Source organism: Bubalus kerabau, chromosome 6 (genome assembly GCF_029407905.1).
Source record: "Bubalus kerabau isolate K-KA32 ecotype Philippines breed swamp buffalo chromosome 6, PCC_UOA_SB_1v2, whole genome shotgun sequence".
In the NCBI taxonomy this organism is placed as follows: domain Eukaryota; kingdom Metazoa; phylum Chordata; class Mammalia; order Artiodactyla; family Bovidae; genus Bubalus; species Bubalus kerabau.
Window position 1 is genome coordinate 29,235,893 of NC_073629.1, and position 26,645 is coordinate 29,262,537.

A 26,645-nucleotide genomic window follows, 5' to 3' on the forward strand; every position below is an offset into this window, starting at 1 on the left:
CAGGCTTCTTTTAACTACAGACAGCCTCATCAAGCAAATAACACAGCAATAATTTTTAAATTAAAATTAATTTGAAAATTATTAGAATAATTAGATGATCTGCACCATAGTTTTATCACTGGTTTTTTGGTTTTGGGGGGTTTTTTTGGCTGCACTGCACAGCATATGGGATCTTATTAGTTCTCTGCCCATGGATGGAACCTGTTCTCTCTGCAGTGGAAGCATACAGTCTCAACCACTGGACTACCAGGGAAGTGCAGCAACATCTATTAAATTTTAAATATATATCCCCACAGGCCCATGAACTCCAAGCTAATAATTTATCCTATAGAAATGTTCATAGTACATAAAACTGGAAACAAAGAGAAATCCCATTATATCAGTTAAGATAGAATAAGTTTTGCCAACAATGACAAACAACCCTAAACTCACAAGAGCTTAACACCACAAAGTCTTATTTCTTATTCATACTACATGACCATGATGGGGTAATCAGAAAACCTGATTCCATGTAATTTTCACTCACAGACCTAGGATGACAGAGGTTTCGTCATTTATAACATCACGAGTTGCTGCAGCAGGAGGAAGAATGTAACAGAGGGTCTCGTGTTATTAACCAAATACTCTGGCACAAAAGTAATGAATGCATATCACTCCTACCTAAAATTGATTGTCCAGAACTTATCATAAAGCCTTACCAAAGTGAGAGGGAAAGTATAATTTTCTCATGTGCCTGGCAAGAGATAAGAACTGGATATACCTGATCATAAATCTCTATCATACTTGAGTAAACAGCTGAATTATGGTTCTACCATGAAATATTACTCAGCAATTTAAAAGAATGAATTGGAACTATATCATGTTTTGGAGAGATTTCCATGAGATAATGAATTGAGTAAAGCAAAACTCTGAAAAGTACACATTATCTCATTTTTATAAATTAGTGGGGAACCCTGCCGTATACAGAGGAAGAAACATGGGGGAAAAGAAAGCAGAAGGATAAAATGAGGCACTAAGAATTTGTATGATTATGTTTAGGCACAGAGAAGGCCATGGCACCCCACTCCAGTACTGTTGCCTAGAGAATCCCAGGGATGGGGGAGCCTGGTGGGCTGCCGTCTATGGGGTCACAGAGAGTCGGACACGACTGAAGTGACTTAGCAGCAGCAGTAGGTTATACATATGAATATAGAAAACTAAGTCATTTTTATCTTTTCCTTATAATTTTGACTGTTTTTATAGGCCTCAAAACACTGATCTGTTGAAATTAAATGAAGTTTTCACTTCCCCCCAGCTCTAAACTCTGATTTCATAACTTAAATAATAAATCTTATCTATCTCTATTTGTCATTTCCTATTTCTAACCCACAGTTACCTGCTACTGATTAAAGTTCTTGATGTACTACTACAGCCTGTTGACTATTAATTACACTGAATTCAGGTTGCCTGAACTATGAATAATTTATTTTTAACCTTTATATCAACCAAAGCAGCTTCCTCTTTTACATCATTAATTTACATTTACTTGAAATGAGATATTTTATTACTGCTTAAGTAATCAAGTTAGGATATTTTTCTTAGGAAAGGTATTAGATCTAATCTAAAAGTCTATAACTTAAATTTTCAGTCTAAGAAATGTTCCTATCTCTCACCTAGACTATTTTAATATCATCAATAACCTCACTTGTACTGATTTACATTATCTAATGATCTTTCTAAAACAAAAATCTTTTTCAAGTAGGGGAATAAATGATAGACTTGGAAACCATATACTTTATATTCATTTGTAAAATTTTAAAATATATTTTAAGGGATAAAGTCTTAATTTCCTTGCTTAACCTCTATTCCATCTTCCATAAAAAAATGTCCAAGCTTTGCAACAGAATATACAACCTCCTATATGAAGAGACCATGGTCTGGGTATACTAATTACTCTTCATCATTCATATTACATTGTATATATTGCTATTTCTTCCACTTTGATTTCCTCTTGTCCTTATACACCTGTAGAATTTCTATTTATGTCCAAAATCCATCTCTTCCAGAAGGCCTTCTCTGAAGTCAAGACGTGAAATTATCCTGTATGTCTCTGTATCTTTTGTACTTATATTCATTTGTTTACACTTTTATTTTTGCTACTTTTGCTAATGCAAAAGTCACTGAGAGTAGGTACTGTGTATCATATAGACAATTCCCAATCCAACTATTTATTCTATACTTTCAAGTATTACTACTCACAAGTATATGACACAGAATAATCCTTTCTTGAATCACTTTGTTCTTTAGGCTTCCATCATCATTTACACTTCATCTGTCTCTCTTATTGGTCTTTTTTTTTTTTTAATTTTATTTTATTTTTAAACTTTACATAATTGTATTAGTTTTGCCAAATATCAAAATGAATCCGCCACAGGTATACATGTGCTCCCCATCCTGAACCCTCCTCCCTCCCCATTCCATCCCTCTGGGTTGTCCCAGTGCACCAGCCCCAAGCATCCAGTATCATGCATCGAACCTGGACTGGCAACTCGTTTCATACATGATATTTTACATGTTTCAATGCCATTCTCCCAAATCATCCCACCCTCTCCCTCTCTCACAGAGTCCATAAGACTGTTCTATACATCAGTGTCTCTTTTGCTGTCTCGTACACAGGGTTATTGTTACCATCTTTCTAAATTCCATATATATGCGTTAGTATACTGTATTGGTGTTTTTCTTTCTGGCTTACTTCACTCTGTATAATAGGCTCCAGTTTCATCCACCTCATTAGAACTGATTCAAATGTATTCTTTTTAATGGCTGAGTAATACTCCATTGTGTATATGTACCACAGCTTTCTTATCCATTCATCTGCTGATGGACATCTAGGTTGCTTCCATGTCCTGGCTATTATAAACAGTGCTGCGATGAACATTGGGGTACACGTGTCTCTTTCCCTTCTGGTTTCCTCAGTGTGTATGCCCAGCAGTGGGATTGCTGGATCATAAGGCAGATCTATTTCCAGTTTTTTAAGGAATCTCCACACTGTTCTCCATAGTGGCTGTACTAGTTTGCATTCCCAATGCACATATGGACACCTTATCTTATTGGTCTTTAGAGCAACTTCTCTATTGCTTGACAATGTCCCAGTAACCCCAAGGCTCAGTATTAACTCCTTTCCCTTCTATAACTACACACTCACTATCTGTAAAGAGAGTGTATTCAGTTCTGTGCTTTAAATAGCATATTTATGCCAATGATTACTAAATACTGACTCTTCTGGAAAACTCTAGATTCATTTGTCCAGTGACACTCTTAACATCTCCACTTAGACATATAAGCTATCTCAAATATTACATGGTCCAAAACAGAACTTCAAAACCCAATCTTTCACCTTTCCTTTCTTTCACCTCATCCTTACTTCCAACCAAACTGTCAGTACTGACAGCACATCTTTTTGGTTCCACTATCAAAATATATCCAAAATATTAACCTTTGAGTCCTACACCCTTGCTCAGTTTAGTATGGCTAATATATGCTCTTTTTACAGCCCAAATTTGGCTCCCTCAGCCCATGCTTCTGGTGGAGCATATGGCCTGTAGACACATTAAGGTACCCATTTTTGCTTCAAAGCTTACATACCATTCACTTAAGATCCATAACCTGTCACCTATTTCTGTAAAAACAGTAATTCATGTAAAAGCAAGGCTACCATAGGCTATAATGATCCACTAAGTGAAAATTCCTATGGGGCCACTGTCCAGAACAGGACCACCACCACCACACCAGACATCAATATTAGGATGTTATTTGGCTCCCCCAAATTCCACTCTATTTTTTCTCAAAGTATACAGCCTATTTATCAAAATACAGGGATTTGATAATGCTCTACTGGATTAAATCGATCCCCTCATTAGAGGACCTTTATTCTGCATGGCAAAGTCTGCCCTGTAAAACATACAGCGCAGAGCAGGTCACACACCTCCTGCAAGAAGTTTCATGCTGAAAAGAGTAGAAGGCCAGGTCCCTTGGGCCCAATTTTTCTAAACTCATCAGTCATATTATATCACTCCTTCAAAGAGTGATTGAAGGGCAGGAAGAATTTCCTACCAACCTAAAAATGGGCTACGACAAAAACCTTCTTATAATAACATCTAAACTACACTCACTTTTTAAAAAGGTATTAAACATTATATAATTTGCTTATAAAAAATTGAATTCTGACTTAAAAAAATTTTTATAATAATTAAATTATAAATTTTCCAATTGTTTACTAATACTAGTCAAAATTCTTATGAGTTTTTTGTGAGATATTTTTTATGAGATTACCACAAATGAGTATATTGATCTTTTAATTTAGAATGATATATTAATTTTCTTACTCTGATGTTTACTCTAAAACTAAAAATAATAGCATCAGTCTAAATTTTATTCTGGACTTGGTTGTCAAAACTCTCCGGAGCTCAGAACAGAAGAGACAAATATAGGCTACTTACTATAACAACATACTTTGAGAAAATTTTCTAATTTTCTAATTTCTAATATTTGATCTTTTTTTGTTTTTTTTTTTAAATATAAATTTATTTAATTGGAGGCTAATTACTTTACAATATTGTAGTGGTTTTGCCATACATTGACATGATCTTATTTTTAAATCATGCATTAAAAATTTTGGTTCTGAAGTTTTACTTACTATAAGAATCATCAGTATGATTTGTAAGTTTTCCTTAAGTATATATTACATTTTTATTTAATCAATTCAACAGATATTGAATAACTACCATGGGCCAGGCATTGTTCTAAGTACTCAGGGTGCATCAATAAATGAAGCAGACAAAAATCCCTGACTTTTGAAGTTTACATTCTAGTCAGTGAAGACAATAAATAATAAACATACTAAGTGAAATATATAGTGTGTTAGAACATATGTGCCATGAAGGGAAAAAGCAGTGTGAGGGGAATCAGAAGTACTGGAGTTAGGGGGAAATTTCCAAGGAGCATGCCCGGCATGTTCAAAGAACAGCAAGAAGCAATCATTAAAAACATGAGCCTAATTAACTCATTTTTAAATTAATAGCAAGGAAGAACATTTAAAAATTTAAAGAATGTCAACTAATTGTGACAGACTAGTCTTTCATCTGACCCTTCTCCCTAATCTCCTGAGACATAACTAGAAATGGGTCACAGTCTGTCTGGAAATTAAGTGTGGCCATATGATTTGGTTCCAGAAAGTAGAATGTAGGTGGAAGTGATGTACATCTATTTCAGATCTGGGTCATTAAAAGCTTTCCACGTGAATCCTTCATGGTATCTCCCCTTTGGCAACAACCTTAGAAGCAAGTTGTTGAAGATAACAGAACTAGATGTTGGAAGGAGCCAGGGTTCCTAAATAACTGCCTGGAGAAATGCTTCTTACTAAATAGAAACATTTATGTTGGACTTTAGACAAGCTAGAAGTTAATGATTAGCCAGAGAAGCTACTGTTAACAACATACAAATCTTGTTTTATTTTAAAATATCTGAAAATACATAGTAGCTTCAAATGTGAGTATCATGTTATCAAGACTAATAATCCTCCAAAGAAAATACTTACTCAGGAGGCTATAGTTTCAATTAAAGTTTCTAGATCAAAAGTTAGAAATCTTAAGACTATATATCCAGTTTTCAGAGTATAGTTATACAAATTGAAGGAGGAATGTAATTTCTGTAATATTTATAGCATTTCCCCACCATAAGGAAATTAAAATTCTACTGCACCAAATCTGTTATAGACAACTTTAAGACTATTTTGTCCATCTGGCAATTGTTTTTATAAAGTTCATTTACTCCCTTACTTTATGAGTCTTTCATACCTACTCTTCTTTTCACAATTTACAACACTTTCTCCTTAACCTTCATTCTCAATGGGTGATCTTAATTCCGACTTCACTAAGAAAACTGAAGCTATGAAATTAAAAGTTCTACGAATTTCTATCCACCACCATCTTGTGATATACATGGTTCCTTTTCTCTTGTTACTATGTTTCTCTTGTTTCTCATCAATTCAGTTCAGTCCCTCAGTCGTGTCGGACTCTTTGCAACCCCATGAATTGCAGCACGCCAGGCCTCCCTGTCCATCACCAACTCCCAGAGTTCACTCAGACTCATGTCCATAGAGTCAGTGATGCCATCCAGCCATCTCATCCTGTCAGTTCTGTCTATTCTCCTAGCTAAAGTGTTAGTCACTTGGTCACATCCGATTCTTTGCGATCCCACAGACTATAGCCTGCCAGGCTCCTCTGTCCATGGAATTAAAAATTCTCCAGCCAAGAATACTGGAGTGGATTGCCATTCCCTTCTCCAGGGGATCTTTCTGACCCAGGGAGAGAACCCGGGTCTCCTGCATTGCAGGCAGATTCTTTACCATCTGAACCACCAGGGAAGCACTTTAATCTCTCACCAGATGTGATCACTTTTCCCTATTACAGGCCATTCTACCAAAAAAAAAATCTTCTTTCTCTTTGGTATAACCATTTCCTATCATCCTGAATCTTTCCCTAATTAAACTTGCTATTAATTCTTATATCTTTTTTAAAAAGAATCTTCTTTTGACTCACTTCCATGTCAAGTCGACATTATGGACATGTCATTTATCTTCCAAGTATAACTTCTTGAGTTTCTTACTTTTGATGAAGATAGCTGCCTCTACTTTTTCCCTTCCTTTGCTTAAAGAAGTAGTCAAATTCCACTTCACAGGAACTGCCATGTGCTAAGTTGCTTCAGTCGTGTCCAACTCTTTGTCCAAATGTAAGCGCTAGAAGATAAGGCTTATTTTTCCTGCTTCATTCACTGTTATATTCCCAGTATCTAGAACTGTGCTTAAGTCTTAGTGTGGTACATGTGTGCTCGGTCATGTCAGATTCTTTGTGACCCTATGGACGTGTAGCCCGCCAGACTCCTCTGTCCAGGGGATTTTCCAGGCAAGAATACTGGAGTGGGTTGCCATACCCTTCTCCAGGGGGATCTTCCCAACCCAGGGACTGAACCCGACTCTCTTAAGTCTCCTGTATTGGCAGGAGAGTTTTTACCACTAGTGCCACCTGGGAAGCCTGAAACTGCCATTGTTCAGATTAACAAAGACCTCCACATTAATGACACACTAATCAATTTTACCTTACCTTTGAGCAGCATTTAACACAATTTATCACTCTTCTTTGAAATACCTTCTTGCTAGACTTCACTATTACCCTAGCTAATCCTTTTATGGTTCCTTCTCATCTTTGATCTCTTCTCTTTCCTAGGTACAGTCATGCTCACAATTGTACATATTCTCATCCACTCTGATAGCTTTAAATATGCTGCTAACTCCCAAATTTATATCACTACCCTGGATCTGTCTCTAAGCCTGCTTAACTACTTCTATTTGGATGTCTAATATGCATTTTAGACTTAACATGTCCAAAATTGTTTTGCTTGGCCCTTTTTATTATATCCCACATCTAATCTTCAAATAGATGTAGAAGTTGACTTCTTTATTCCTCTGCTGCTCTCACCTTTGTTCAAGCCACTACAATCTCTCATGAGCATTATTAAAATAACTAGTTTTCCTCTGTCCTCTTTTCAAAATCTGTTCTCAATACAACAGTCAGAAAGAGCTTTATTTTTAAAACATAAGTCAGATCATGGTCTTTGCTCAGAAATGTCGTATCATATTCAGAGTAAAAGCCAAAGTTCTTACAATAGCCTAAAGCATTATATAATCTGTCCCCCCAAATTCTCTATCCTGTTAAATACAGGCCTTTTCTACTTTATACCCTTCTTTTGCTCATTGTCCTCTACCCACACTGGCCTCCTTGCTGCTTCCCAGATACACTAAGCACATTTCCACCTCTCGGCCTTTATACTTTTTGTTCTTTTTATCAAGAATGTTATCCTCATGATAGCCACAGTTTCACTATTCATCAGCTCTTCAAATGTCATTTCAGTATAGGTCACTCTACATAAAATTTCAAGTCTTTTCAACACTCTCTAATACTCTTGTTTTATTTCTTCTTAGCAATTATCCTTAACTAATATACTATGTGTTTATATATTTTATTTATTGCCTATTTTCCCTGTAAAATGTAAGCTCTGGAAGAAGGTAAGTCTTATTTTTGTTATATCCCCAGTATCTAGAACTGTACTTAAGTCTTAGTGTGGTACATATGTGCTGAGTCATGTCCGATTCTTTATGACCTTCCTCTTCCAGGGGATCTTCCCAACCCAGGGATCAAATCCATGTCTCCTGCTTCTCCTGCGTTGCAGGTGGATTCTTTACCACTGAACCAGATACGCAATAAATATTTGCCAAATGAATACTGAATAAATGAAGTATTTTAGGAAGTCGTATCAGGAGAATCTTTTTTCTTGCAATGTAAAGCCATCTGTCAATTTTATCAAAAGATAAATCAAAGCTGCTTCAGACTGTGAAACAAATAAAATGACCTCAAGATTTGAAAAATAAATAATACTAACAAAGTTATGATGAGCTGCTCAGGCGACCTCACAAAAACAATGAGAAGTATCTGTGTGAATCCAAAATATTTTAATAGTAAAGAATAAACAGTATATCTCAACAACGTGTTCCTAGTGTTCAATGGACAGTTTTATAAGTGCGAAAACTTAGCCAAAATAGCTTTCATCAATTCAAGAAAAGGTAAAACCAAAACAGTCATCTAATTATCTGAATAGAATTACACATTTTTAAGTAACAATGTGGTTATTTCCCATTTAGGCTGATACATTAAAATATAAAGAAACAAATTATTTACAAATCAAAAGTCTTAATTTCAGAATATGTTTGGCTCTTTAGAAAATAAGAATTAAAAACTTAACTATAAATTTTATGTTATAGGCTCCTTAATCACACTGATTTTCTGAAATTAAACAAACAGCTTTTCTGCTTCCTTTAGTTTTTGTTTCCTATTCATCTTAGCAATTACAGCCCAACGGTCCTCCTGCGTTTTCCTCATAGTTTCAGACTTCTGCATAGATCCAGGAGTCATAAGAGATGAAGGAGTCTGGATAGAAAATAAAGTCATAATATGTTTAACTCAAAAAAAAAAAAGAATTAAATCCAGCTTTTGAAATTTGCTTTCCAAAATAACTACCTTTTTTGGCGTTCTGACACTAAGATGAGAAACTGGTGGATTATTATTCTTGCATAGTTTTCTCAGTGTCTCTTCCTCTGAAACCATGCTCTTAAAGAAAAATATAAAAATATAATTTGGAGGCTGCCACCATTAATATTATATTATAAAATTTTTGTCTATATTCCACATATGAGAATGAAATGGAAGAGTATAAAGAGGAAGAAAAAAAGAGGAGGTGGGGAAGGAGAAAGAAGAGGAAAGAAAATTTAAAAGCCTGAAGGAAGAAGACAATGACAAACTAAACTCAGTCTGCCAGACAAGGAAATCCTATTTTGATTCTACTAACCATACATCTAAAGGGTTATGTAGAATACAAGATGTATATGAATAGTGTTTTTCTACTGATTTCTATTTCAGTTTCACTTTCCCCACTCTTTTTCCCAGCCTTTTTATTCAAACATACTTAGGCCTTATAATAAGCATTCATAATCCTATAAAAATGATAAATGTCAATTATCAATTTCTGAATATTTTCCCAAGTAATAATAGCTAACATTTATTTAGTTCTTTCTTTATGTCAGGCACTGTTTTAAGCACTTGGCATATTTTAACTGGTTTTAATCCTTACAACATTTTTATGATCTACATATACTATTATTATCCTCATTTTAAAGGTGAGGAAATGAGACACACAAATATTAAGTAACTTGCCCAAGACTATAAAGCTAGTAAGAGATAGAGCCAGGATTAAAATCCAGGTAGGCTGGCTCCAGAATCCATTTTCTTAATGAACATGTAACATAAATTTAGTCAGAAGCAAACAGTTCACAATATCTTTTCCTGCTCATTAGAGTCACATTTAATACAAATTTCAGAAGGTTCATGGATGAAAATATTCAATCATTTTCATAAATTCTAAGATTTCAGCAGAATTCACTAAGTCACAAAATTTCTCTTTCTTGAACAGGTTTAGGCAATTTGTGTATTACAAGTATTTTTTCCATTTTTTAATTTCTTCTAGGTTATCTAATTTGTTGGCATATAATTGTTCACAGTACTCTATCTCTAAAAGGTTGGTAATAACATCTCCAATTATATTTCTGACTTAAGTTACTCCATTTTTTGTCAGTCAAACTAAGATTTGTCAACTTAATTGACCTTTTCAAAGAAATAAATTTTGACTTCATTCATTTTCTCTGTTTTCTTTTCCCTAATTTGTTTATCTCCATTCTTTTTTTTTTTTTTTATGAGTGCAATCGTGTGGTAGTTTGAGCATTCTTTTTTTTTTTTTTAAACTTTACATAATTGTATTAGTTTCGCATTCTTATCTTATTATTTCTCTCCTCTGTCACCTTTGGGTTTAATTTGATCTTCTTTTTCTAGTTCTTTAAGGTAAAAAGTTAGTTTATTGATTTTTTTTTTCTTTTTCAGTGTAGGAACTTAGAGCTATATATTTCCCTTAGAGCACTGGTTTTTCTGTCTCACATAAGTTTTGGTGTATTGTGTTTTCACTTTCATTCATCTCTAAGTCAAATTCCCCTTGTGTTTTCTTCTCTGATCCATTGGTTAGAAGTGTATTAATTCTCACAAATTTGTGAATTTTCTAGTTTTCCTTCTCTTTCTGATTTCTAGCTTCATCTCTTTGTATTCAGAGAAGATAATTTATATATGATGCCTAGTTTTTTAAATCTACTGAGACTTGTTTTGGGACCTATATGGTCTATCCTGGAGAATATCCACGTACAGTTGGGAAGAATGTGTATTCTTTTGTTGAACTGAATGTTCTATATGTGTCTATTAAATCTATTTGGTGCGTGTTGTTCCAATCTTATTTCCTTATTTATCTTCTGTCTAGTTGTTTTACCCATTATTGAAGGAGAGGTATTGAAGTATCCAACTATTAATGTATAACTGTCCATTTCTTCAATTCTATAAAGCTTTGCTTCATATATTTTAAGGGTATGTTATTAGGTGTATAAATGATTAAAATTGTCATAACTTCTTGCTATATTGAACCTCTTATTTACATATAATGTCCTTATTTGTTTCTTGTACTTTTTGATTTAAAATCTATTTTGTCAGATATTGGTAAAACCAACCCACCTCTTTTTTGGTTACTATTTGCATATCTTTTTCCATCCTTTCACATTTAGCCAATTTGAAGCTAACATGAGTCTCTTTTTGTTTATTGGAGTATATAATCCTCCAAATATACATTGTAAATTACTCATATGTAAGTAATTACTGATAAAGAGAGACTCAGTTCAGTTCAGTCGCTCAGTTGTGTCCAACTCTTTGCAACCCCATGAATCTTTGATATTCATTTCCTATATGCTTTATAGATGTTTTGTTTTGTTTTGATTTGGTTTTGGTCACTCATTTCCTCTATTATTACCTTCTTTTCTGTCTAGGTAACATTTTTGGTGGCAAAATGTTTTGATTTCCTTCCCATTTCCTTTTGTGTATATTCTATGCTTTTGTGGTTACCATAGGGATTACATATAACAACCAAACATTATAGTAACCTAATTTGAATTTATACTAACTTCAATAGCCTACACAAACAGCTCCATTTTCCTTCTGTTACTGATGTCACAATTACATCTTCATATATTGTGTGCCCAGCAATATAGATAAATTAAGCATTAGCTTTTAAGTTATGTAGAAAATAAAAAGTAAAGTTAGAAACCAAAATTACAATCATTTCATCTTTTATAATTTCCCATGTATTTGACTTTATCAAAGACCTTTAATTTCATGTGATAATTGTAACTGATAAAGCCTATTGTGAAGTGTCTTCTTAGATAATTTAAACTGTAATAGTATAAATAAAATACTGTAGTGTTCATGGTGTTACAAAGTTGTGATGCTACTTTTAAAAATGACATGAAATCATGAGTTATTCCAAATCTCAGATAAGTTAAGAAACTAGCCTAAATTCAGAGAAAAACAGTATGAATTCTAGACCTAGTATCTCTAATTCCAGAGCTCATGCTCTTTCTACTAATTCTCATCACTTTTTAAAATATCTTGACTTCAGTTTTACCTGGAAATTATTGTGTACAATGACATACACAGGCCATGGAGTTGGATAGTTGGTGTTCAAATTTTGGCTCCATGACTTTCTAATTATGTGATATTGGAAAAGTACAAGTGTGACTCAGTTTCCTCATCTGTAAAATGAGAATAAGAACTCTGTCTCTACTTCTAAAGTGTTAGATTGTTTTAAGAAATAACTGAAGTATTCTGTGTAAAATTTTTACAATAGTGCCTGGTTTACAGTCTTAATTATTATCTATAAAACAAAGAGATACTAGAGTAGAAATTTTCTTTAGGTTAACTTAAATAATTACAATTTTAAGATTGCAGCTATTTATTATTCTAGAACAAATGAAAGCAGAAGTCTCAAAGCAGTATAAAAGCTTGAAGAATCTCATAGTTATGAGTTGCAATAATAAAACAAATGGCTTTAATTACAATTTTGTAATTAAGAATCTTTGGTAAATTGCTCCATTTTGTATAATGAGGTTAATCTGGTTTTAAACTAAATGAGTATAAGTTTAATTATTCTTAATAAATTATTATTATACCTTTAGAAAATAATGATATGTATGAAGTAGGGAGTAAGTGGTCATACAAACTGCCAGAGGAACTATCTTCCTTAACATGCCATTCTTAACACATTAACTCTTTAAGACTCATAGAAATGTTATTGTTTTCAATTAATAAGTGGTATAAAATTAAAGAAAACATTTATAATATGCAAAATCAAGAGAAGTCCTGAACAACAAATTTGGCTGCAGCAAGATTAAAGGTATTCAGTGGGCCTCAAAAAGAAAAAGGCAAAGAAAATAACACTCTTCTGGAAAATAAGAGAATTAGTCATCTCAAATGCCAACTATGTCATATCAAGTATTTCAAGATGTCCTGTTTTCTGAAGTTGAGAGAGATTTTTTTAACCCTAAATTTTAAAATGCTGCAAAAGCAGAGAGTCCTATATTAAAGGAGATTTTTACTTCTTTTCAGTATTGCAGTAATAGATACTATGCACATATAGTATACACATACATCAAGAAATAATATAGAAATATAATCATGTAAACAATAAATGCTGATTAATTGTAATAATTTTACCAAAAGATCAGTAGTTTCTGAACTATCCGAATTAACATCAAACTCAAAGACCATTTTTCTCTTTTTACTATTACTTTCTTCAATGGGTACATTCTTGTTTCCTCTTTGCTGACTTTTTAGTTTTGTTGGTGTTTTCACAGTATATGCCTATCCAAAATAAAAACAAAACAAAACATTATCCCATCAAATAAAACATATATTATTAATAAAGGCAGGTTGAGTCTTTAACAATCAATAGTAACTCTCCATTATTATTGGCATGTGTATGAAGTAGAAATTTTGGATAAGAATTTAATTCAGAAGTTTTTAATAAAATAATGGGGGAGAGGGAGGGAGAGAAGGAGAAAGGAAGGATGGGAGAGACACTCCAGCTTCAGTAGCCAACAACCTTAAGAGAGACTTTAACTTTTCGAACAATGATTAAGATCAAAGAACTGAGAGCTTTTATTACTACATAAAATCCTGATTTATAAGAAAGCAAGTTTGCTCATGTTTTGTTGATAAAGTAATTCCATTAGTCAATTGTTTAGTATTCCATATTATCCTGTAATATGTAAGTTTTATAATTTTTAAAAATTGTCTTTAAAAAGTAAGGTCACAGCAAGAATGGCAGAGTAAAACTCCAAAAATTTGCTCTTCCACAAAGCAATAAAAATGCCAGTAAAAGTGGTCAAAATCAATTTGTTTATAACTGTGGAAATTAACAAAAAGCTTGCCACAACCTAAAGAGTTGTTTCTTTTTTTTAAATGGCTGAACCTCTGTAAGAAGAGCAAAACTAGCAATGCCTGAACTCTCCTCATCTAATCCCCTGCTCTCTTAAAAAGTACATTCCTGGTCCAGCCTGGCAAAACAGCCAAGAGCAAAACACACTTGGGAGCTCTTTCAAAATTTTATGCTAAAAAAGTTGTCAATATTTGACCTGTCTAGTGATTATCTAGCTTCCCTGGTGGCTCAGATGGTAAAATATCTGCCTGCAATGCTGGAGACTCGGGTTCGATCCCTGGGTTGGGAAGATCTCCTGGAGAAGGAAACGGCAACCCACTCCAGTACTCTTGCCTGGAGAATCCCAAGGACGGAGGAGCCTGGTAGGCTACAGTCCATGGGGTCGCAAAGAGTCAGACATGACTGAGCGATTTCACTTTCACTCATTTAGTGATTCTCTAGACAATTTTATTTACAGGGCTGTATTTGACCCAACTTGGAGCTCACTCAGTTAAAGGGGAAAAAAAGGAAAAAAGCTTTCTCCTCAATGTTTATGGAGTTGTTGTTTTTTGTTATTCAGTGGCTAAGTCGTGTCTGACTCTGGGAGCCCATGGGCTGCAACATGCCAGGCTTCCCTGTCCTTCACTATCTCCTGGAGTTTGCTCAAACTCATGTCCATTAAATAAGTGATGCCATCCAACCATCTCATCCTCTGTCACCCCCTTCTCCTCCTGCCCTCAATCCTTCTGGCATCAGGGTCTTTTCCAATGAGTCAGCTCTTTGCATCAAGTGGCCAAAGTATTGAAGCTTTAACAGTTACAAACAAGCGTTTTAACTTCAGTCCTGTCACTTCATAGCAAATAGAAGGGGAAAAAATGGAAGCAGTGACAGATTTAATTTTCTTGGGCTCCAAAAGCACTGCCAATGGTGACTGCAGCCATTAAATTGAAAGACACTTGCTCATTAGAAGGAAAGCTATGACAAGCCTAGATAGTGTATTAAAAAGCAGAGACATCACTTTGCCAACAAAGGTCCGTCTAGTCAAAATTATGGTTTTTCCAGTAGTCATGTATGGATGTGGAACTGAACCATAAAAAAGGCTGAGCACCAAAGAACTGATGCTTTCGAACTGGAGAAGACTCTTGAGAGTTCCTTGGACTACAAGGAGATCAAACCAGTTAATCTGAAAGAAAGTTCAGTTCAGTTCAGTTGCTCAGTCATGTCCGACTCTTTGTGACCCCATGAATTGCAGCACCCAGGCTTCCCTGTCCATCACAACTCCCGGAGTTTGCTCAAACTCAGGTCCTTTGAATCAGTGATGCTATCCAACCGTCTCATCCTCTGTTGTCCCCTTCTCCTCCTGCCCTCAATCTTTCCCAGCATCTGGGTCTTTTCCAATGAGTTAGTTCTTCGCATCAGGTGGCCAAAGTATTGGAGTTTCAGCTTCAGCATCAGTCCTTCCAAAGAATATTCAGGACTGATTTCCTTTAGGATGGACTGGTTGGATCTCCTTGCAGTCCAAGGGACTCTCAAGAGTCTTCTCCAACACCACAGTTCAAAAGCATCAACTCTTTGGTGCTCAGCTTTCTTTATAGTCCAACTCTCACATCCATACATGACTACTGGAAAAACCATAGCTTTGACTAGATGGAATTTTGCTGGCAAAGTAATGTCTCTGCTTTTTAATACACTGTCTAGGTTTGCCATAGCTTTTCTTCCAAGGAGCAAGCATCTTTTAATTTCATGGCTGCAACCACCATCTGCAGTGATTTTGGAGCCCAAGAAAATAAAGTCTGTCACTGTTTCCACTATCTCCCCATCTATTTGCCATGAAGTGATGGGACCGGATGCCATGATCTTGGTTTTCTGAATGTTGAGTTTTAAGCCAGCTTTTTCAATCTCCTCTTTCACTTTCATCAAGAGGCTTTTTAGTTCTTCACTTTCTGCCATAATGGTGGTGTCATCTGCATATCTGAGGTTATGATATTTCTCCCAGCAATCTTGATTCCAGCTTGTACTTCATCCAGCCTGGCATTTCGCATGATGTACCCTGCATATAAGTTAAATAAGCAGGGTGACAATATACAGTCTTGACGTACTCCTTTCCCAATTTGGAAGCAGTCTATTGTTCCACGTCCGGTTCTAACTGTTGCTCCTTGACCTGCATACAGATTTCTCAGGAGGCAGGTAAGGTGGTCTGGTATTCCCATTTCTTTCAGAATTTTCCACAGTTTGTTGTGATCCACACAGTCAAAGGCTTTGGCATAGTCAATAAAGCAGAAATAGATGTTTTTCTGGAACTCTCTTGCTTTTTCAATGATCCAGCGGATGTTGGCAATTTGATCTCTGGTTCCTCTGCCTTTTCTAAATCCAGCTTGAACATCTGAAGAAAATCAACCCTAAATATTCATTGGTAGGATTGATGCTGAAGCTGAAGCTCCAATACTTTGGCCACCTGATGTGAATATCCAACTCATTGGAAAAGACCCTGATGCTAGGAAAGACTGAGGGCAGGAGGAGAAGGGGGAACCAGAGGATGAGATGGTTGGATGCCATCATAAACTCAATGGACATGAACTTGCACAAACTCCAGGATATAGTGAAGGACAGGAAAGTTTAATGTGCTGCAGACCATGGGATTGCAAAGAGTTAGACATGATTTAGCAACCTAACAACAATTCTTTAATAGAGATCATTTCATATTTTGAATAATAAAATAATAAATACAACAAGATAATTTCATATAAAAGCCTTGCTATGTACTTTACTAATTTTCATAATTTCCGTGAGGTGGATAATACTGTACATATATTTCAATATATATAATACAGGACATAAATGGGACTATTTTTGTCTGAAATTGTCAACTAAAGCACAAAGTTGGGGGGAAAAGTGCTAGTAACTTACACTCTAAAGAAAGCAATGTATAATTAGGGCTACCTCCTTCTCTAAAGCTTATTAAAAGGTGGTAGAACAGGACTAACAATCACCAAATCTCTCTCTTATTCCCAGTTAATTTATACAAACAGGGAGGGAAAAGCACAAAATTTTGGCTTGGGGGTAAAGATAGATTGAAATACTCCTCTATCAACTCTCAAGGCAAGTAAGGATATAACTCTAAAAAGGAGTTTTCCTTTTTATAGTTGAGTAATTTTCCACTGAGGGGACATATGTATACCTATGGCTGATTCATGTTTATGTCTGGCAGAAACCATCACAATATTGTAAAGTAATTATTCTCTAGTTAAATTTTTTTTTTAAAAAAAAAAGAAGCCTTATAATGACTAATGGTGCCTTCTAGAAGGGGAGACTGGCATCTCATTCCCTAGGTGGATATAAACCTAGGAAGAAGACTTATTTATCTGTCTTTATGTCTACCTGAACAAGTAAAAAGAAATCAGAGTAAGACAGATGGCAGAGAGGAGGAGAGGGAAGTCAGAAGTAGAGCACTATACACCACCATTTAGCACTGAAAGGTTGAAAGAATTCCCCATGGATTAAGTGGACATGTTGAAGATAGCTAGATATGAGCCACCTTGCTAGTGGTACCTGCTTCACAAGGACACTGCTAACTAAAAGACTCCAGCAACAAGATGATGAGGAGTAAACAGCAAAGGCAGGTAACTGAGGTGATACTGGAAAATTCAAGTCAAAATTAGAGCTTGTCTATCAGGGACCTATGCACTGGTAAAAGCCAGAAAGTGATAAAATTTGCCCAAGATGTCATTAAGATGTGTACAGTGATAGAATAAAACAATTAAACTATTTCACACTGGTGTAACAAATCACCAAAACTTTCAAGACAAAGGTTATTATACCTATGTGTTTGATACCAGATATATGGTATATGATACCAGAGACTTTTTTATTTAAAAAAAAGAAAAGACAACTTTCTTAGAAATTTTAGCAACAAACCTTTGGTAACGGTGTAGATAAGATATTTTTGGCAGGTGTACGCAGATAGTCTCTTTTATCTTTTGAAGATCTGCTCTGATTAGCTGATGGGAAGCTTCGAGATACATTTTGTGAAAGAGGTACTTTAGAATCAAGTTGCCAATAATTAGTTTCAGGTGTTTCCAATAAAGATGTCTGTGTTTTCTATTGAACAACAAAAATGAACGAAGTCATCATTAAGTGTCATTTTAACTGAAGTGCAGCAACTTGTAAAAATAACACCGAAATAAACTAGAATTTACACTCAAGTGTAGTATTGAGTAGAAAACTTTGAATAAATTACAACTATCTTCTTTATGACTTTATTTTTCTTATTTAAAGATGAAAATGGATTTTGCTCCCTTTGTCCTCACAGTGCTGCTATAAAAATAAATAATAATCTCAACTCTCTATTTGACCAAAAGTTGTAAAGTCTCCAAAGACAATTCTCTAGTCCTGGTGGAAAAAAAAATCTTAATTTGTGATTCATTCCAAAAACCCTACAGCCCAAAGGCATCTCTTTCATGTTCTCATAAGTCCTGTTTCATCTGTAAAAATATCAGCCCTTTTCTATCCACTAGTTTCATTCACCTTCAGGAAAAAAAAAAGGGGAGAGAGGAAAAATTATGAAAGTAAAAACCTAGAGAAATTTTCAGGGCAAGATAAAGGAGCTGATTATGAGGCACAAACTACTATGTATAAAATAAATAAGCTACAAGGATATATTGTACAGCACAGAGAGTATACCCAATATTTTATAATAACTACAAGTGGAGTATAACCTTTAAAAATTGTGAATCACTATGTTGTATAACTGAAATTTATATTTAATAATACTGTAAGTAAACTATACCTCAATTTAAAAATAAAAAAATTTTAAAGGAGATAAATGAGGTAATTTGCAGGTTTCTTGCCAAGTTCATAATACTTTTTCACACAAAAAATTAATTTTGGTATCATTTTTTCAGAGATGCATTTTACACCAGTTCAGTTCAGTTCAGTCGTTCAGTCGTGTCCAACTCTTTGCGACCCCATGAACTGCAGCATGCCAGGCCTCCCTGTCCACCACCAACTCCCAGAGTTCATTCAGACTCATGTCCATCGAGTTGGTGATGCCATCAGCCATCTCATCCTCTGTCGTCCCCTTCTCCTCCTGCCCCCAATCCCTCCCAGCATCAGTCTTTTCCAATGAGTCAACTCGTTGCATCAGGTGGTCAAAGTACTGGAGTTTCAGCTTTAGCATCAGTCCTTCCAAAGAACACCCAGGACTGACCTCCTTTAGAATGGACTGGTTGGATCTCCTTGCAATCCAAGGGACTCGCAAGAGTCTTCTCCAACACCACAGTTTCAAAGCATCAATTCTTTGGTGCTCAGCTTTCTTTATAGTCCAACTCACATCCATACATGACCACTGGAAAAACCATAGCCTTGACTAGATAGACCTTTGTTGACAAAGTAATGTCTCTGCTTTTTAATTTGCGGTCTAGGTTGGTCATAACTTTCCTTCCAAGGAGTAAGCGTCTTTTAATTTCATGGCTGCAATCACCATCTGCAGTGATTTTGGAGCCCAGAAAAATAGTCTGACAGTTTCTCCATCTATTTGCCATGAAGTGATGGGACCAGATGCCATGATCTTGGTTTTCTGAATGTTGAGTTTTAAGCCAACTTTTTCACTTTCCTCTTTCACTTTCATCAAGAGGCTTTTTAGTGCCTCTTCACTTTCTGCCATAGGGTGGTGTCATCTGCATATCTGAGGTTATTGATATTTCTCCTGGCAATCTTGATTCCAGCTTGTGTTTCTTCCAGCCCAGCGTTTCTCATGATGTACTCTGCATATAAGTTAAATAAGCAGGGTGACAATATACAGCCTCAACATACTTCTTTTCCTATTTGGAACTAGTCTGCTGTTCCATGTCCAGTTCTAACTGTTGCTTCCTGACCTGCATATAGGTTTCTCAAGAGGCAGGTCAGGTGGTCTGGTATTCCCATCTCTTGAAGAATTTCCAACAGTTTATTGTGATCCACACAGTCAAAGGCTTTGGCATAGTCAATAAAGCAGAAGTAGATGTTTTTCTGGAACTCTCTTGCTTTTTCGATGATCCAGCAGATGTTGGCAATTTTATCTCTGAGCAAATTTTACATACTCTTCCATAAATATTTCTATAACATAGCTGATAACACAATTTTGATTAAAGAAAACTTGTTCTGCTCTCTGGACTTATCAGGAATCATCCTCAGAATCTCCAAAATTTAACTGCTTTCATGCACAAATTTTTTTCACCCAAAAGGACTGAGAATGGCAACTATACCACCTTGTGGTCATATCTAGGAATCTAACATTTCCCTAGTAGCTTGGTAGACAAAGAAAATGCACCAGCATTCTAGACTACTGAAATAACCCTCTTTGTAATACCTCATGAAGATGTATTACTCTCCTACAAGTTACATTCTTTTCTATTACATTTCCAGTGATGCATATATACAGAACATTCATGCTTTTCTCTGTCATACTTTTTAAACAAATATTTATTCAGCACGTCCTATGTGCCAAGCACTATTTCAAATGCTTCACAAATACTATCTCATTTAATCTTTATAACAACTTTTGGGAAAGTTGTTTTATAGATGATAAGACTGAAGTATGAAGAAGTAACATACGCAAACTCAGAAATTTTTGATTGATAAACCTAACAATTCTCATATATAAGGTTTGTGATACTTCAATATTGTTGGAATAAAGCATAGCACACAAAAGCCTATTTAAATCTTTTCATTTATCATTTTCTCTTTATTTGCAATATATATATATATCCAGGCCCCCAGATAAAATATAAGGAATTAACTAATCTATTTGATAATGTATATAGAGAATAGATATATATTACTAGGATTATATAGGAATCAAAACAAATCTGCAAGAATATCTGATATATATTTTCACAATATGAACATATTCTATATTTAGAAGTAAGTACTGGAGTTTAACCAATGTATTATCTTCATCAGACACTTTGCTTAGTCTGTATGTAAGTGAAGTCACTCAGTTGTGTCTGACTCTTTGCAACCCCATGGACTGTAGCCTGCTAGGCTCCTTTGTCCATGGGATTTTCCAGGCAAGAGTACTGGAGTGGATTGCCATTTCCTTCTCCAGGGGATCTTTCCAACCCAGGGGTTTAACCCGGGTCTCCATCATTGCAGACAGGTGCTTTACTGTCTAAGCCACCAGGGAAGCCCAGTCTGTATCTAATCCTCCCAGCTAATTCTAATATGACAATAATTTCTCCATATATAATGTTTTCGTGTCTGTTATATGTGTCTGGACACATGGAGCACTTAATATTCATTCACAGGTACAATAATTCTTTTTTTCTTCTCTTCGAACACTCACTTCAGTCGTGTCCAACTCTTCGTGACCTTATGGACTGTAGCCTGCCAGGCTCCTCTGTCTATAGGATTCTCTAGGCAAGAATGTTGGAATGGGTTACCATGCCCTCTTCCAGGTATCTTCCTGACACAGGGATTAGACCCGTATCTCTTGCCATTTCCTGCACTGGCAGATGGGTTGTTTACCACTAGCGACACCTGGGAAGCCCTTCTTTGAACACAAACGTATCAAAATTAAAGCACCATCTATACCTTAACAACTGAACTGTTCTCAACAACTCTGTTTTCTTCAGTTTACAGTCTGAGCAACTTCTGTGGAGACTTAGGAGACTACATCACTACATATAAAGAATATTTACTCACTTTAACTAAAATTTACAAGAACAGTCTTCTGTAATAATCCTATATTACCAAATATATTAGAAGCTGAATATAACCTCCCTTTTTCATACTTGATGCTTCCTTTCATGTGCAGGGAACATTCCTAACCTCTCTCTGCTTCCTTAGGGGAAGAGCAATGACTTAACAGGATTGCTGAATATGGAAGGATTAATTGTGGACATATAATTCAACCTCTTCCTTATTTCTCCCCTTGGGTAACCGAAGAAGCACACATTCTCCTCTACGCCATATATCTTAAAAGAGCAGGTCATTCAAGTGGGTAGACTTGTCCTAATCCAGCTCTATCTATGACAAGAGTAGATAAACTTGTTTAATTTGGGATTTCAGGATTAAGAAATCCTGTTTTCTTCAAATATAAGCCACATTATCCAATATTGTTTATCAATAATAAAGATGAAGGACTGATGTTGAAGCTGAAACTCCAATACTGTGGCCACCTGATGCGAAGAGCTGACTCATTTGAAAAGACCCTGATGCTGGGAAAGACTAAGGGCAGGATGAGAAGGGGACAACAGAGGATGAGATGGTTGGATGGCATCACTGACTCAATGGACATGGGTTTGGGTAGACTCCGGGAGATGGTGACGGACAGGGAGGCCTGGCATGCTGTGGTTCATGGGGTCGCAAAGAGTCAGACACAACTGAGGGACTGAAATGAACTGAACTGAAAAGATACTATTTTGATTTTCACTACCTTTCTCAACTGGTTCAGATTTAAGAAGCAAGATGTGATTTGTTTAGCCCTCTCAAAAACTCAAAATTAGACATAATCTAAACATGAGCTTTAAAATTTTTGAATGAAATGTTTTCCCTCTAACATTGGAAATTTCTCAAGACAGAAACACAAATGTACCTAATTTAATACTATAATAAAAATTTTAAAAGATTAAAATCTTCTCTACATTTCCAAATGACAGATGCTTTGAAATGTTTTAGCTAATGCTTTTGGATTAATAAAGAAACAATTTTGGAAATGAAATTGTGTGATATATATTATTTTAAAAAATTTTTGGTGTATAGTTGATTTATAACATTGTGTTAGTTTCAGGTGTATAGCAAAGTGAATCTGTTATATGTATGCATACACATATATCCAATCTTGTTTAGATTCTTTTCCCATATAGGCCATTACAGTAGAAGTCCCTGAGCTATACAGGAGGTCTTTATTAGTTATCTATTTTATACATAGTTGTGTGTATATCAGAGAAGGCAATGGCACCCCACTCCAGTACTCTTGCCTGGAAAATCCCATGGGCGGAGCAGCCTGGTAGGCTGCAGTCCATGGGGTCACAAAGAGTCAGACACAACTGAGCAACTTCACTTTCACTTTTCACTTTCATGCATTGGAGAAGGAAATGGCAACCCACTTGAGTGTTCTTGCCTAAAGAATCCCAGGGATGGGGGCAGCCTGGTGGGCTGCCGTCTATGGGGTCGCACAGAGGCGGACACAACTGAAGTGACTTAGCAGTAGCAGTAGCAGCAGTGTGTATATATCAATTCTAATCTTCCAATTTATCCCTTCCCAGCCTCTTACTCCCTGGTAATCATAAATCTAATTTCTACATCTGTAACTCTATTTTTGTTTTGTAGATAAGCTCATTTATAGCCTTTTTTTAGATTTCACATAGAAGTGACCATATGTATAGTTCTTTCTCTGACTTCATTCAGTATGCAATCTCTAGGTCCATTACTGCAAATGGTATTATTTTGTTCTTTTCTATGGCTGAGTACTATTCCATTTTATGTTGGTACCACATCTTTTGTGTGATATATTTTTGATGTTATTTTCCAATTTATGATAAAAAATTTACTAAATAGATGTTAGAAAACAAAATGGTTACAAAGAAATTTATGAGAATTATATAAAACTCTTACCTTGTCTTTTTTTTCTTTGAGAGTAACTGTGTTTTCTTTCATCTCTCTTTTGAGTTCCTCCTATTAAAAATGAATATCAAGTACATACAACATAGTCAATACTATTATAAAAATTATTTTTCCTATTATCAAATCTTTCCTAAGAAATACTAATAAAGAATCCTGCCTTCTAAATCTTAAAAAACAATGAAAAGAAAAAAATTATTTCCTTTCTACAGAAGTATGTTATTTGATTTTGATTATCTTTTTTAAAAAATTCTGATCTGTCTCTGGCAGGTACCTGTGGACTCCTGAGTAAGTCCTTTAAGACACCAAATCTCAGCTTTTTCATTTGTAAAATGAAGTACATGGATCAGCTTATAAAGTAAGGGATATACACAATTAACTAGCTATAAAGAGCTGCAAAGAGATTCAAAATATTATGAACCTTTAGAGGCAGAATACACTTATTCTCTGTGTATTAAGAAAAGCAATTCAGTTGAACACTGAATAATAAATTTTCAACATGAGATGAACAGGGATGAGGAATAAAAAGACAGTTACAAAAAAGGTACAAAATAGTTATAAAATAATACATCATTTCTCTAGTACTCCAGGAAATAATGTATTCTGTTGGAGATTAGCGTATGTACATTCAGTAGGGGAAAAAAGGAAAAATTAACCCTGGCCTAGAAAAAATAATATGTACAATGCCTTTAATATGAGAGTCATCTGGAAAACAGAATGGTTACAGCCTCAAGTAGCCTTACAGGTGTCAGAGAAGGAAAAGTTTCAATGTACATGTACAACTTTAGGCAAACCTGCGTTGGCTGCCCATGATGCCTATGACAATATCTGTACTCACTGAACGTCTTATGTACACAATGCTCTCTCTCTTAAAATGTTGCTCTTAACCAGACAATACACTTCACCATGAAAGAAGCTGGCAATAAGCTGATATAACAAGTAGTCACTGTTCTTATTATATATCCTATAAACTGGCAATAGTTGATCTTCAGTTATCACAATTGACATCTACTCTGTGGGTATGAAATGCAGTCTTCTAGGATAAAGTATATCCTCTAAACTAGCTAAATTACACCGACTCTCAGAATACACATCTCAGCTTCTAGAGGACAGAATGGAGAAAGCGCCTTCCTAAACTGTACTTTCTCTGACTCTTGACTTCTGCAGGTCTGGAGATCTTAGTACAGTCTGTTCTAATACAACATGTGTTTCCAAGGTATGGATTAGCTCATACCCAAAAGTGTTTCTCTGGTAATGTCTAACTGATCATGAGTTCCCTAAACTAATGGGCAGTCCACTAAGGTCCCTATTTAATGAGTAACTAAAAAATGTCTGCAATATAGACTGGCAAAGAAAGGATTGACTTGAGGTACAGGAGTAGAGTATGACAGCCTTGTGCTCACCTTTCAGACCTGAATAAACTTATAAACCTAGAACCCTCTAAATTAAAAGATGGATTTTGCAATAATATCAGAAATACATACTGAATTTTGGTAATTGGATATTGACTATCAGCTAACACCAACTCTTATAACCCATAATGTTACTATTTTTTCACTCACTAGCTTGAGCGCAGGTGTTTTGGGGTCACATGATAAATACATTTAATCTAAGTCCACCTCACGGTGAGCCCATGGAACCATAAACCTATTCTGTGATAATTTCTTTAGATCCTGAGTATACAGTTGAATAGATAAACTCAGTAAGTGGCATAATCACCATATTAGTTCTGAATACACAGTGAGATTTTTTACATTTAGAAGGACAACTGGAAGATTTTAAAACTCTCTTTCCATATCAAGGATATAGACAAATATACAAAATACCACATCTCACTAGGCAGAGAGTAAGGTACCATCAAGAGATGAAAGACACAAGAAAGGTGATTTAGCACAGTCTCACAAAGTCAACGTATTTTAAGTAGAAGCTAAGACTATCATCCAGTAACAATTTCTACATATTGATTGGTATGTAAGAGGTCAAAATCAGAATTGGCATATCATGAAAGCCAAAGTGTTAGCCACTTAGTCATATCTGACTCTTTGCAATCCCATGGACTATAGCCCACCAGGCTCCTCTGTCCACAGAATTCTCTAAGCAAGCACACAGGAGTGGATTGCCATTTCCTACTCCAGGGGATCTTCCCAACCCAGGGATAGAACCTGCATCTCCTGAATTTTAGGCAGATTCTTTACCATCTGAGCCACCAGGAAATATTGGCTTACTGACTAGGATCAAAATTGAAAACTAAGAAAAAGTTTCATATAAAACATGAGTTCAACTTAAATACTGGAATTGTGCTTTCATCGGGCTTCCCTGGTGGCTCAACAGTAATCTGCCTGCAATGCAGGAGACCACAGTTTAATCCCTGGGTCAGGAAGATCCCCTGGAGAAGGGAATGGCTACCCACTCCAATATTCTTGCCTGGAGAATTCCATGGACAGAGGAGCCTGGTGAGCTACAGTCCATGAGGTCACAAAGAGTCAGATTAATCTTGATAATATAAAATAATAAAACATAAAAATTATATATATAAAAGAATAGGCAGTAGGAGAAAGTGTTCAATATATTGTTTAAAAACATAAAGATAACCAGTAAAATGTCTCCGCTGCCTTCAAATTATGGTGCTGGAGAAGAGTCCTGAAAGTCCCTTGACAGCAGGGAGATCAAACCCTTCAATATTAAAGGAAATCAACCCTGAATACTCATTGGAAGGATTGATGTTGAAGCTGAAGCTCCAGTATTTTGGTCGTCTGATGCGAAGAACTGATTCATTGGAAAAGACCCTGATGCTGGGAAAGATTGAGGGTAGAAGGAGAAGAGGGCATCAGAGGATGAGATGGCTGGATAGTATAGCCAATGCAATGGACATGAACTTGGGCAAACTCCAGGAAATGGTGAGGGACAGGGAGGTCTGGCATGCTGCAGTCCGTGGGGTCACAAAGAGTGGGACATGACTAGGTGACTGAACAACAACAACCAGTAAAATAATTAAAAAGGCTATATACACCTCCCAAATCAACCAAAGATACACACACACATAATTCAGAGAAAAATAAAATAATTATTAAATTTATATTATATTAAATTAATGTAATATAAAATGACAAAAACAT

The 26,645-nt window shown here is 35.5% G+C and overlaps 1 protein-coding gene across 12 annotated transcripts in view; it reads right to left on the reverse strand.

Annotated features, from left to right (window-relative positions):
- Positions 1-8,526: 8,526 nt before the first annotated feature.
- Positions 8,527-26,645, reverse strand: part of SYCP1 (synaptonemal complex protein 1) — a 152,039-nt gene continuing 133,920 nt past the window's right edge. For 9 of the 12 annotated variants that reach the window (XM_055584635.1, XM_055584637.1, XM_055584636.1 and 6 more), the window contains 5 exons: positions 23,524-23,583; positions 17,845-18,027; positions 13,227-13,373; positions 9,111-9,200; positions 8,527-9,020 (listed from right to left, as the gene is read on the reverse strand). In XM_055584635.1, coding sequence (XP_055440610.1) covers positions 8,883-9,020; positions 9,111-9,200; positions 13,227-13,373; positions 17,845-18,027; positions 23,524-23,583 — 618 coding nt within the window. In that variant the 3' untranslated portion in view covers positions 8,527-8,882. The remainder of the gene's footprint in view (positions 9,021-9,110; positions 9,201-13,226; positions 13,374-17,844; positions 18,028-23,523; positions 23,584-26,645) is intronic. The other 3 variants (XM_055584645.1, XM_055584644.1, XM_055584642.1) reach the window with 2 other exon arrangements.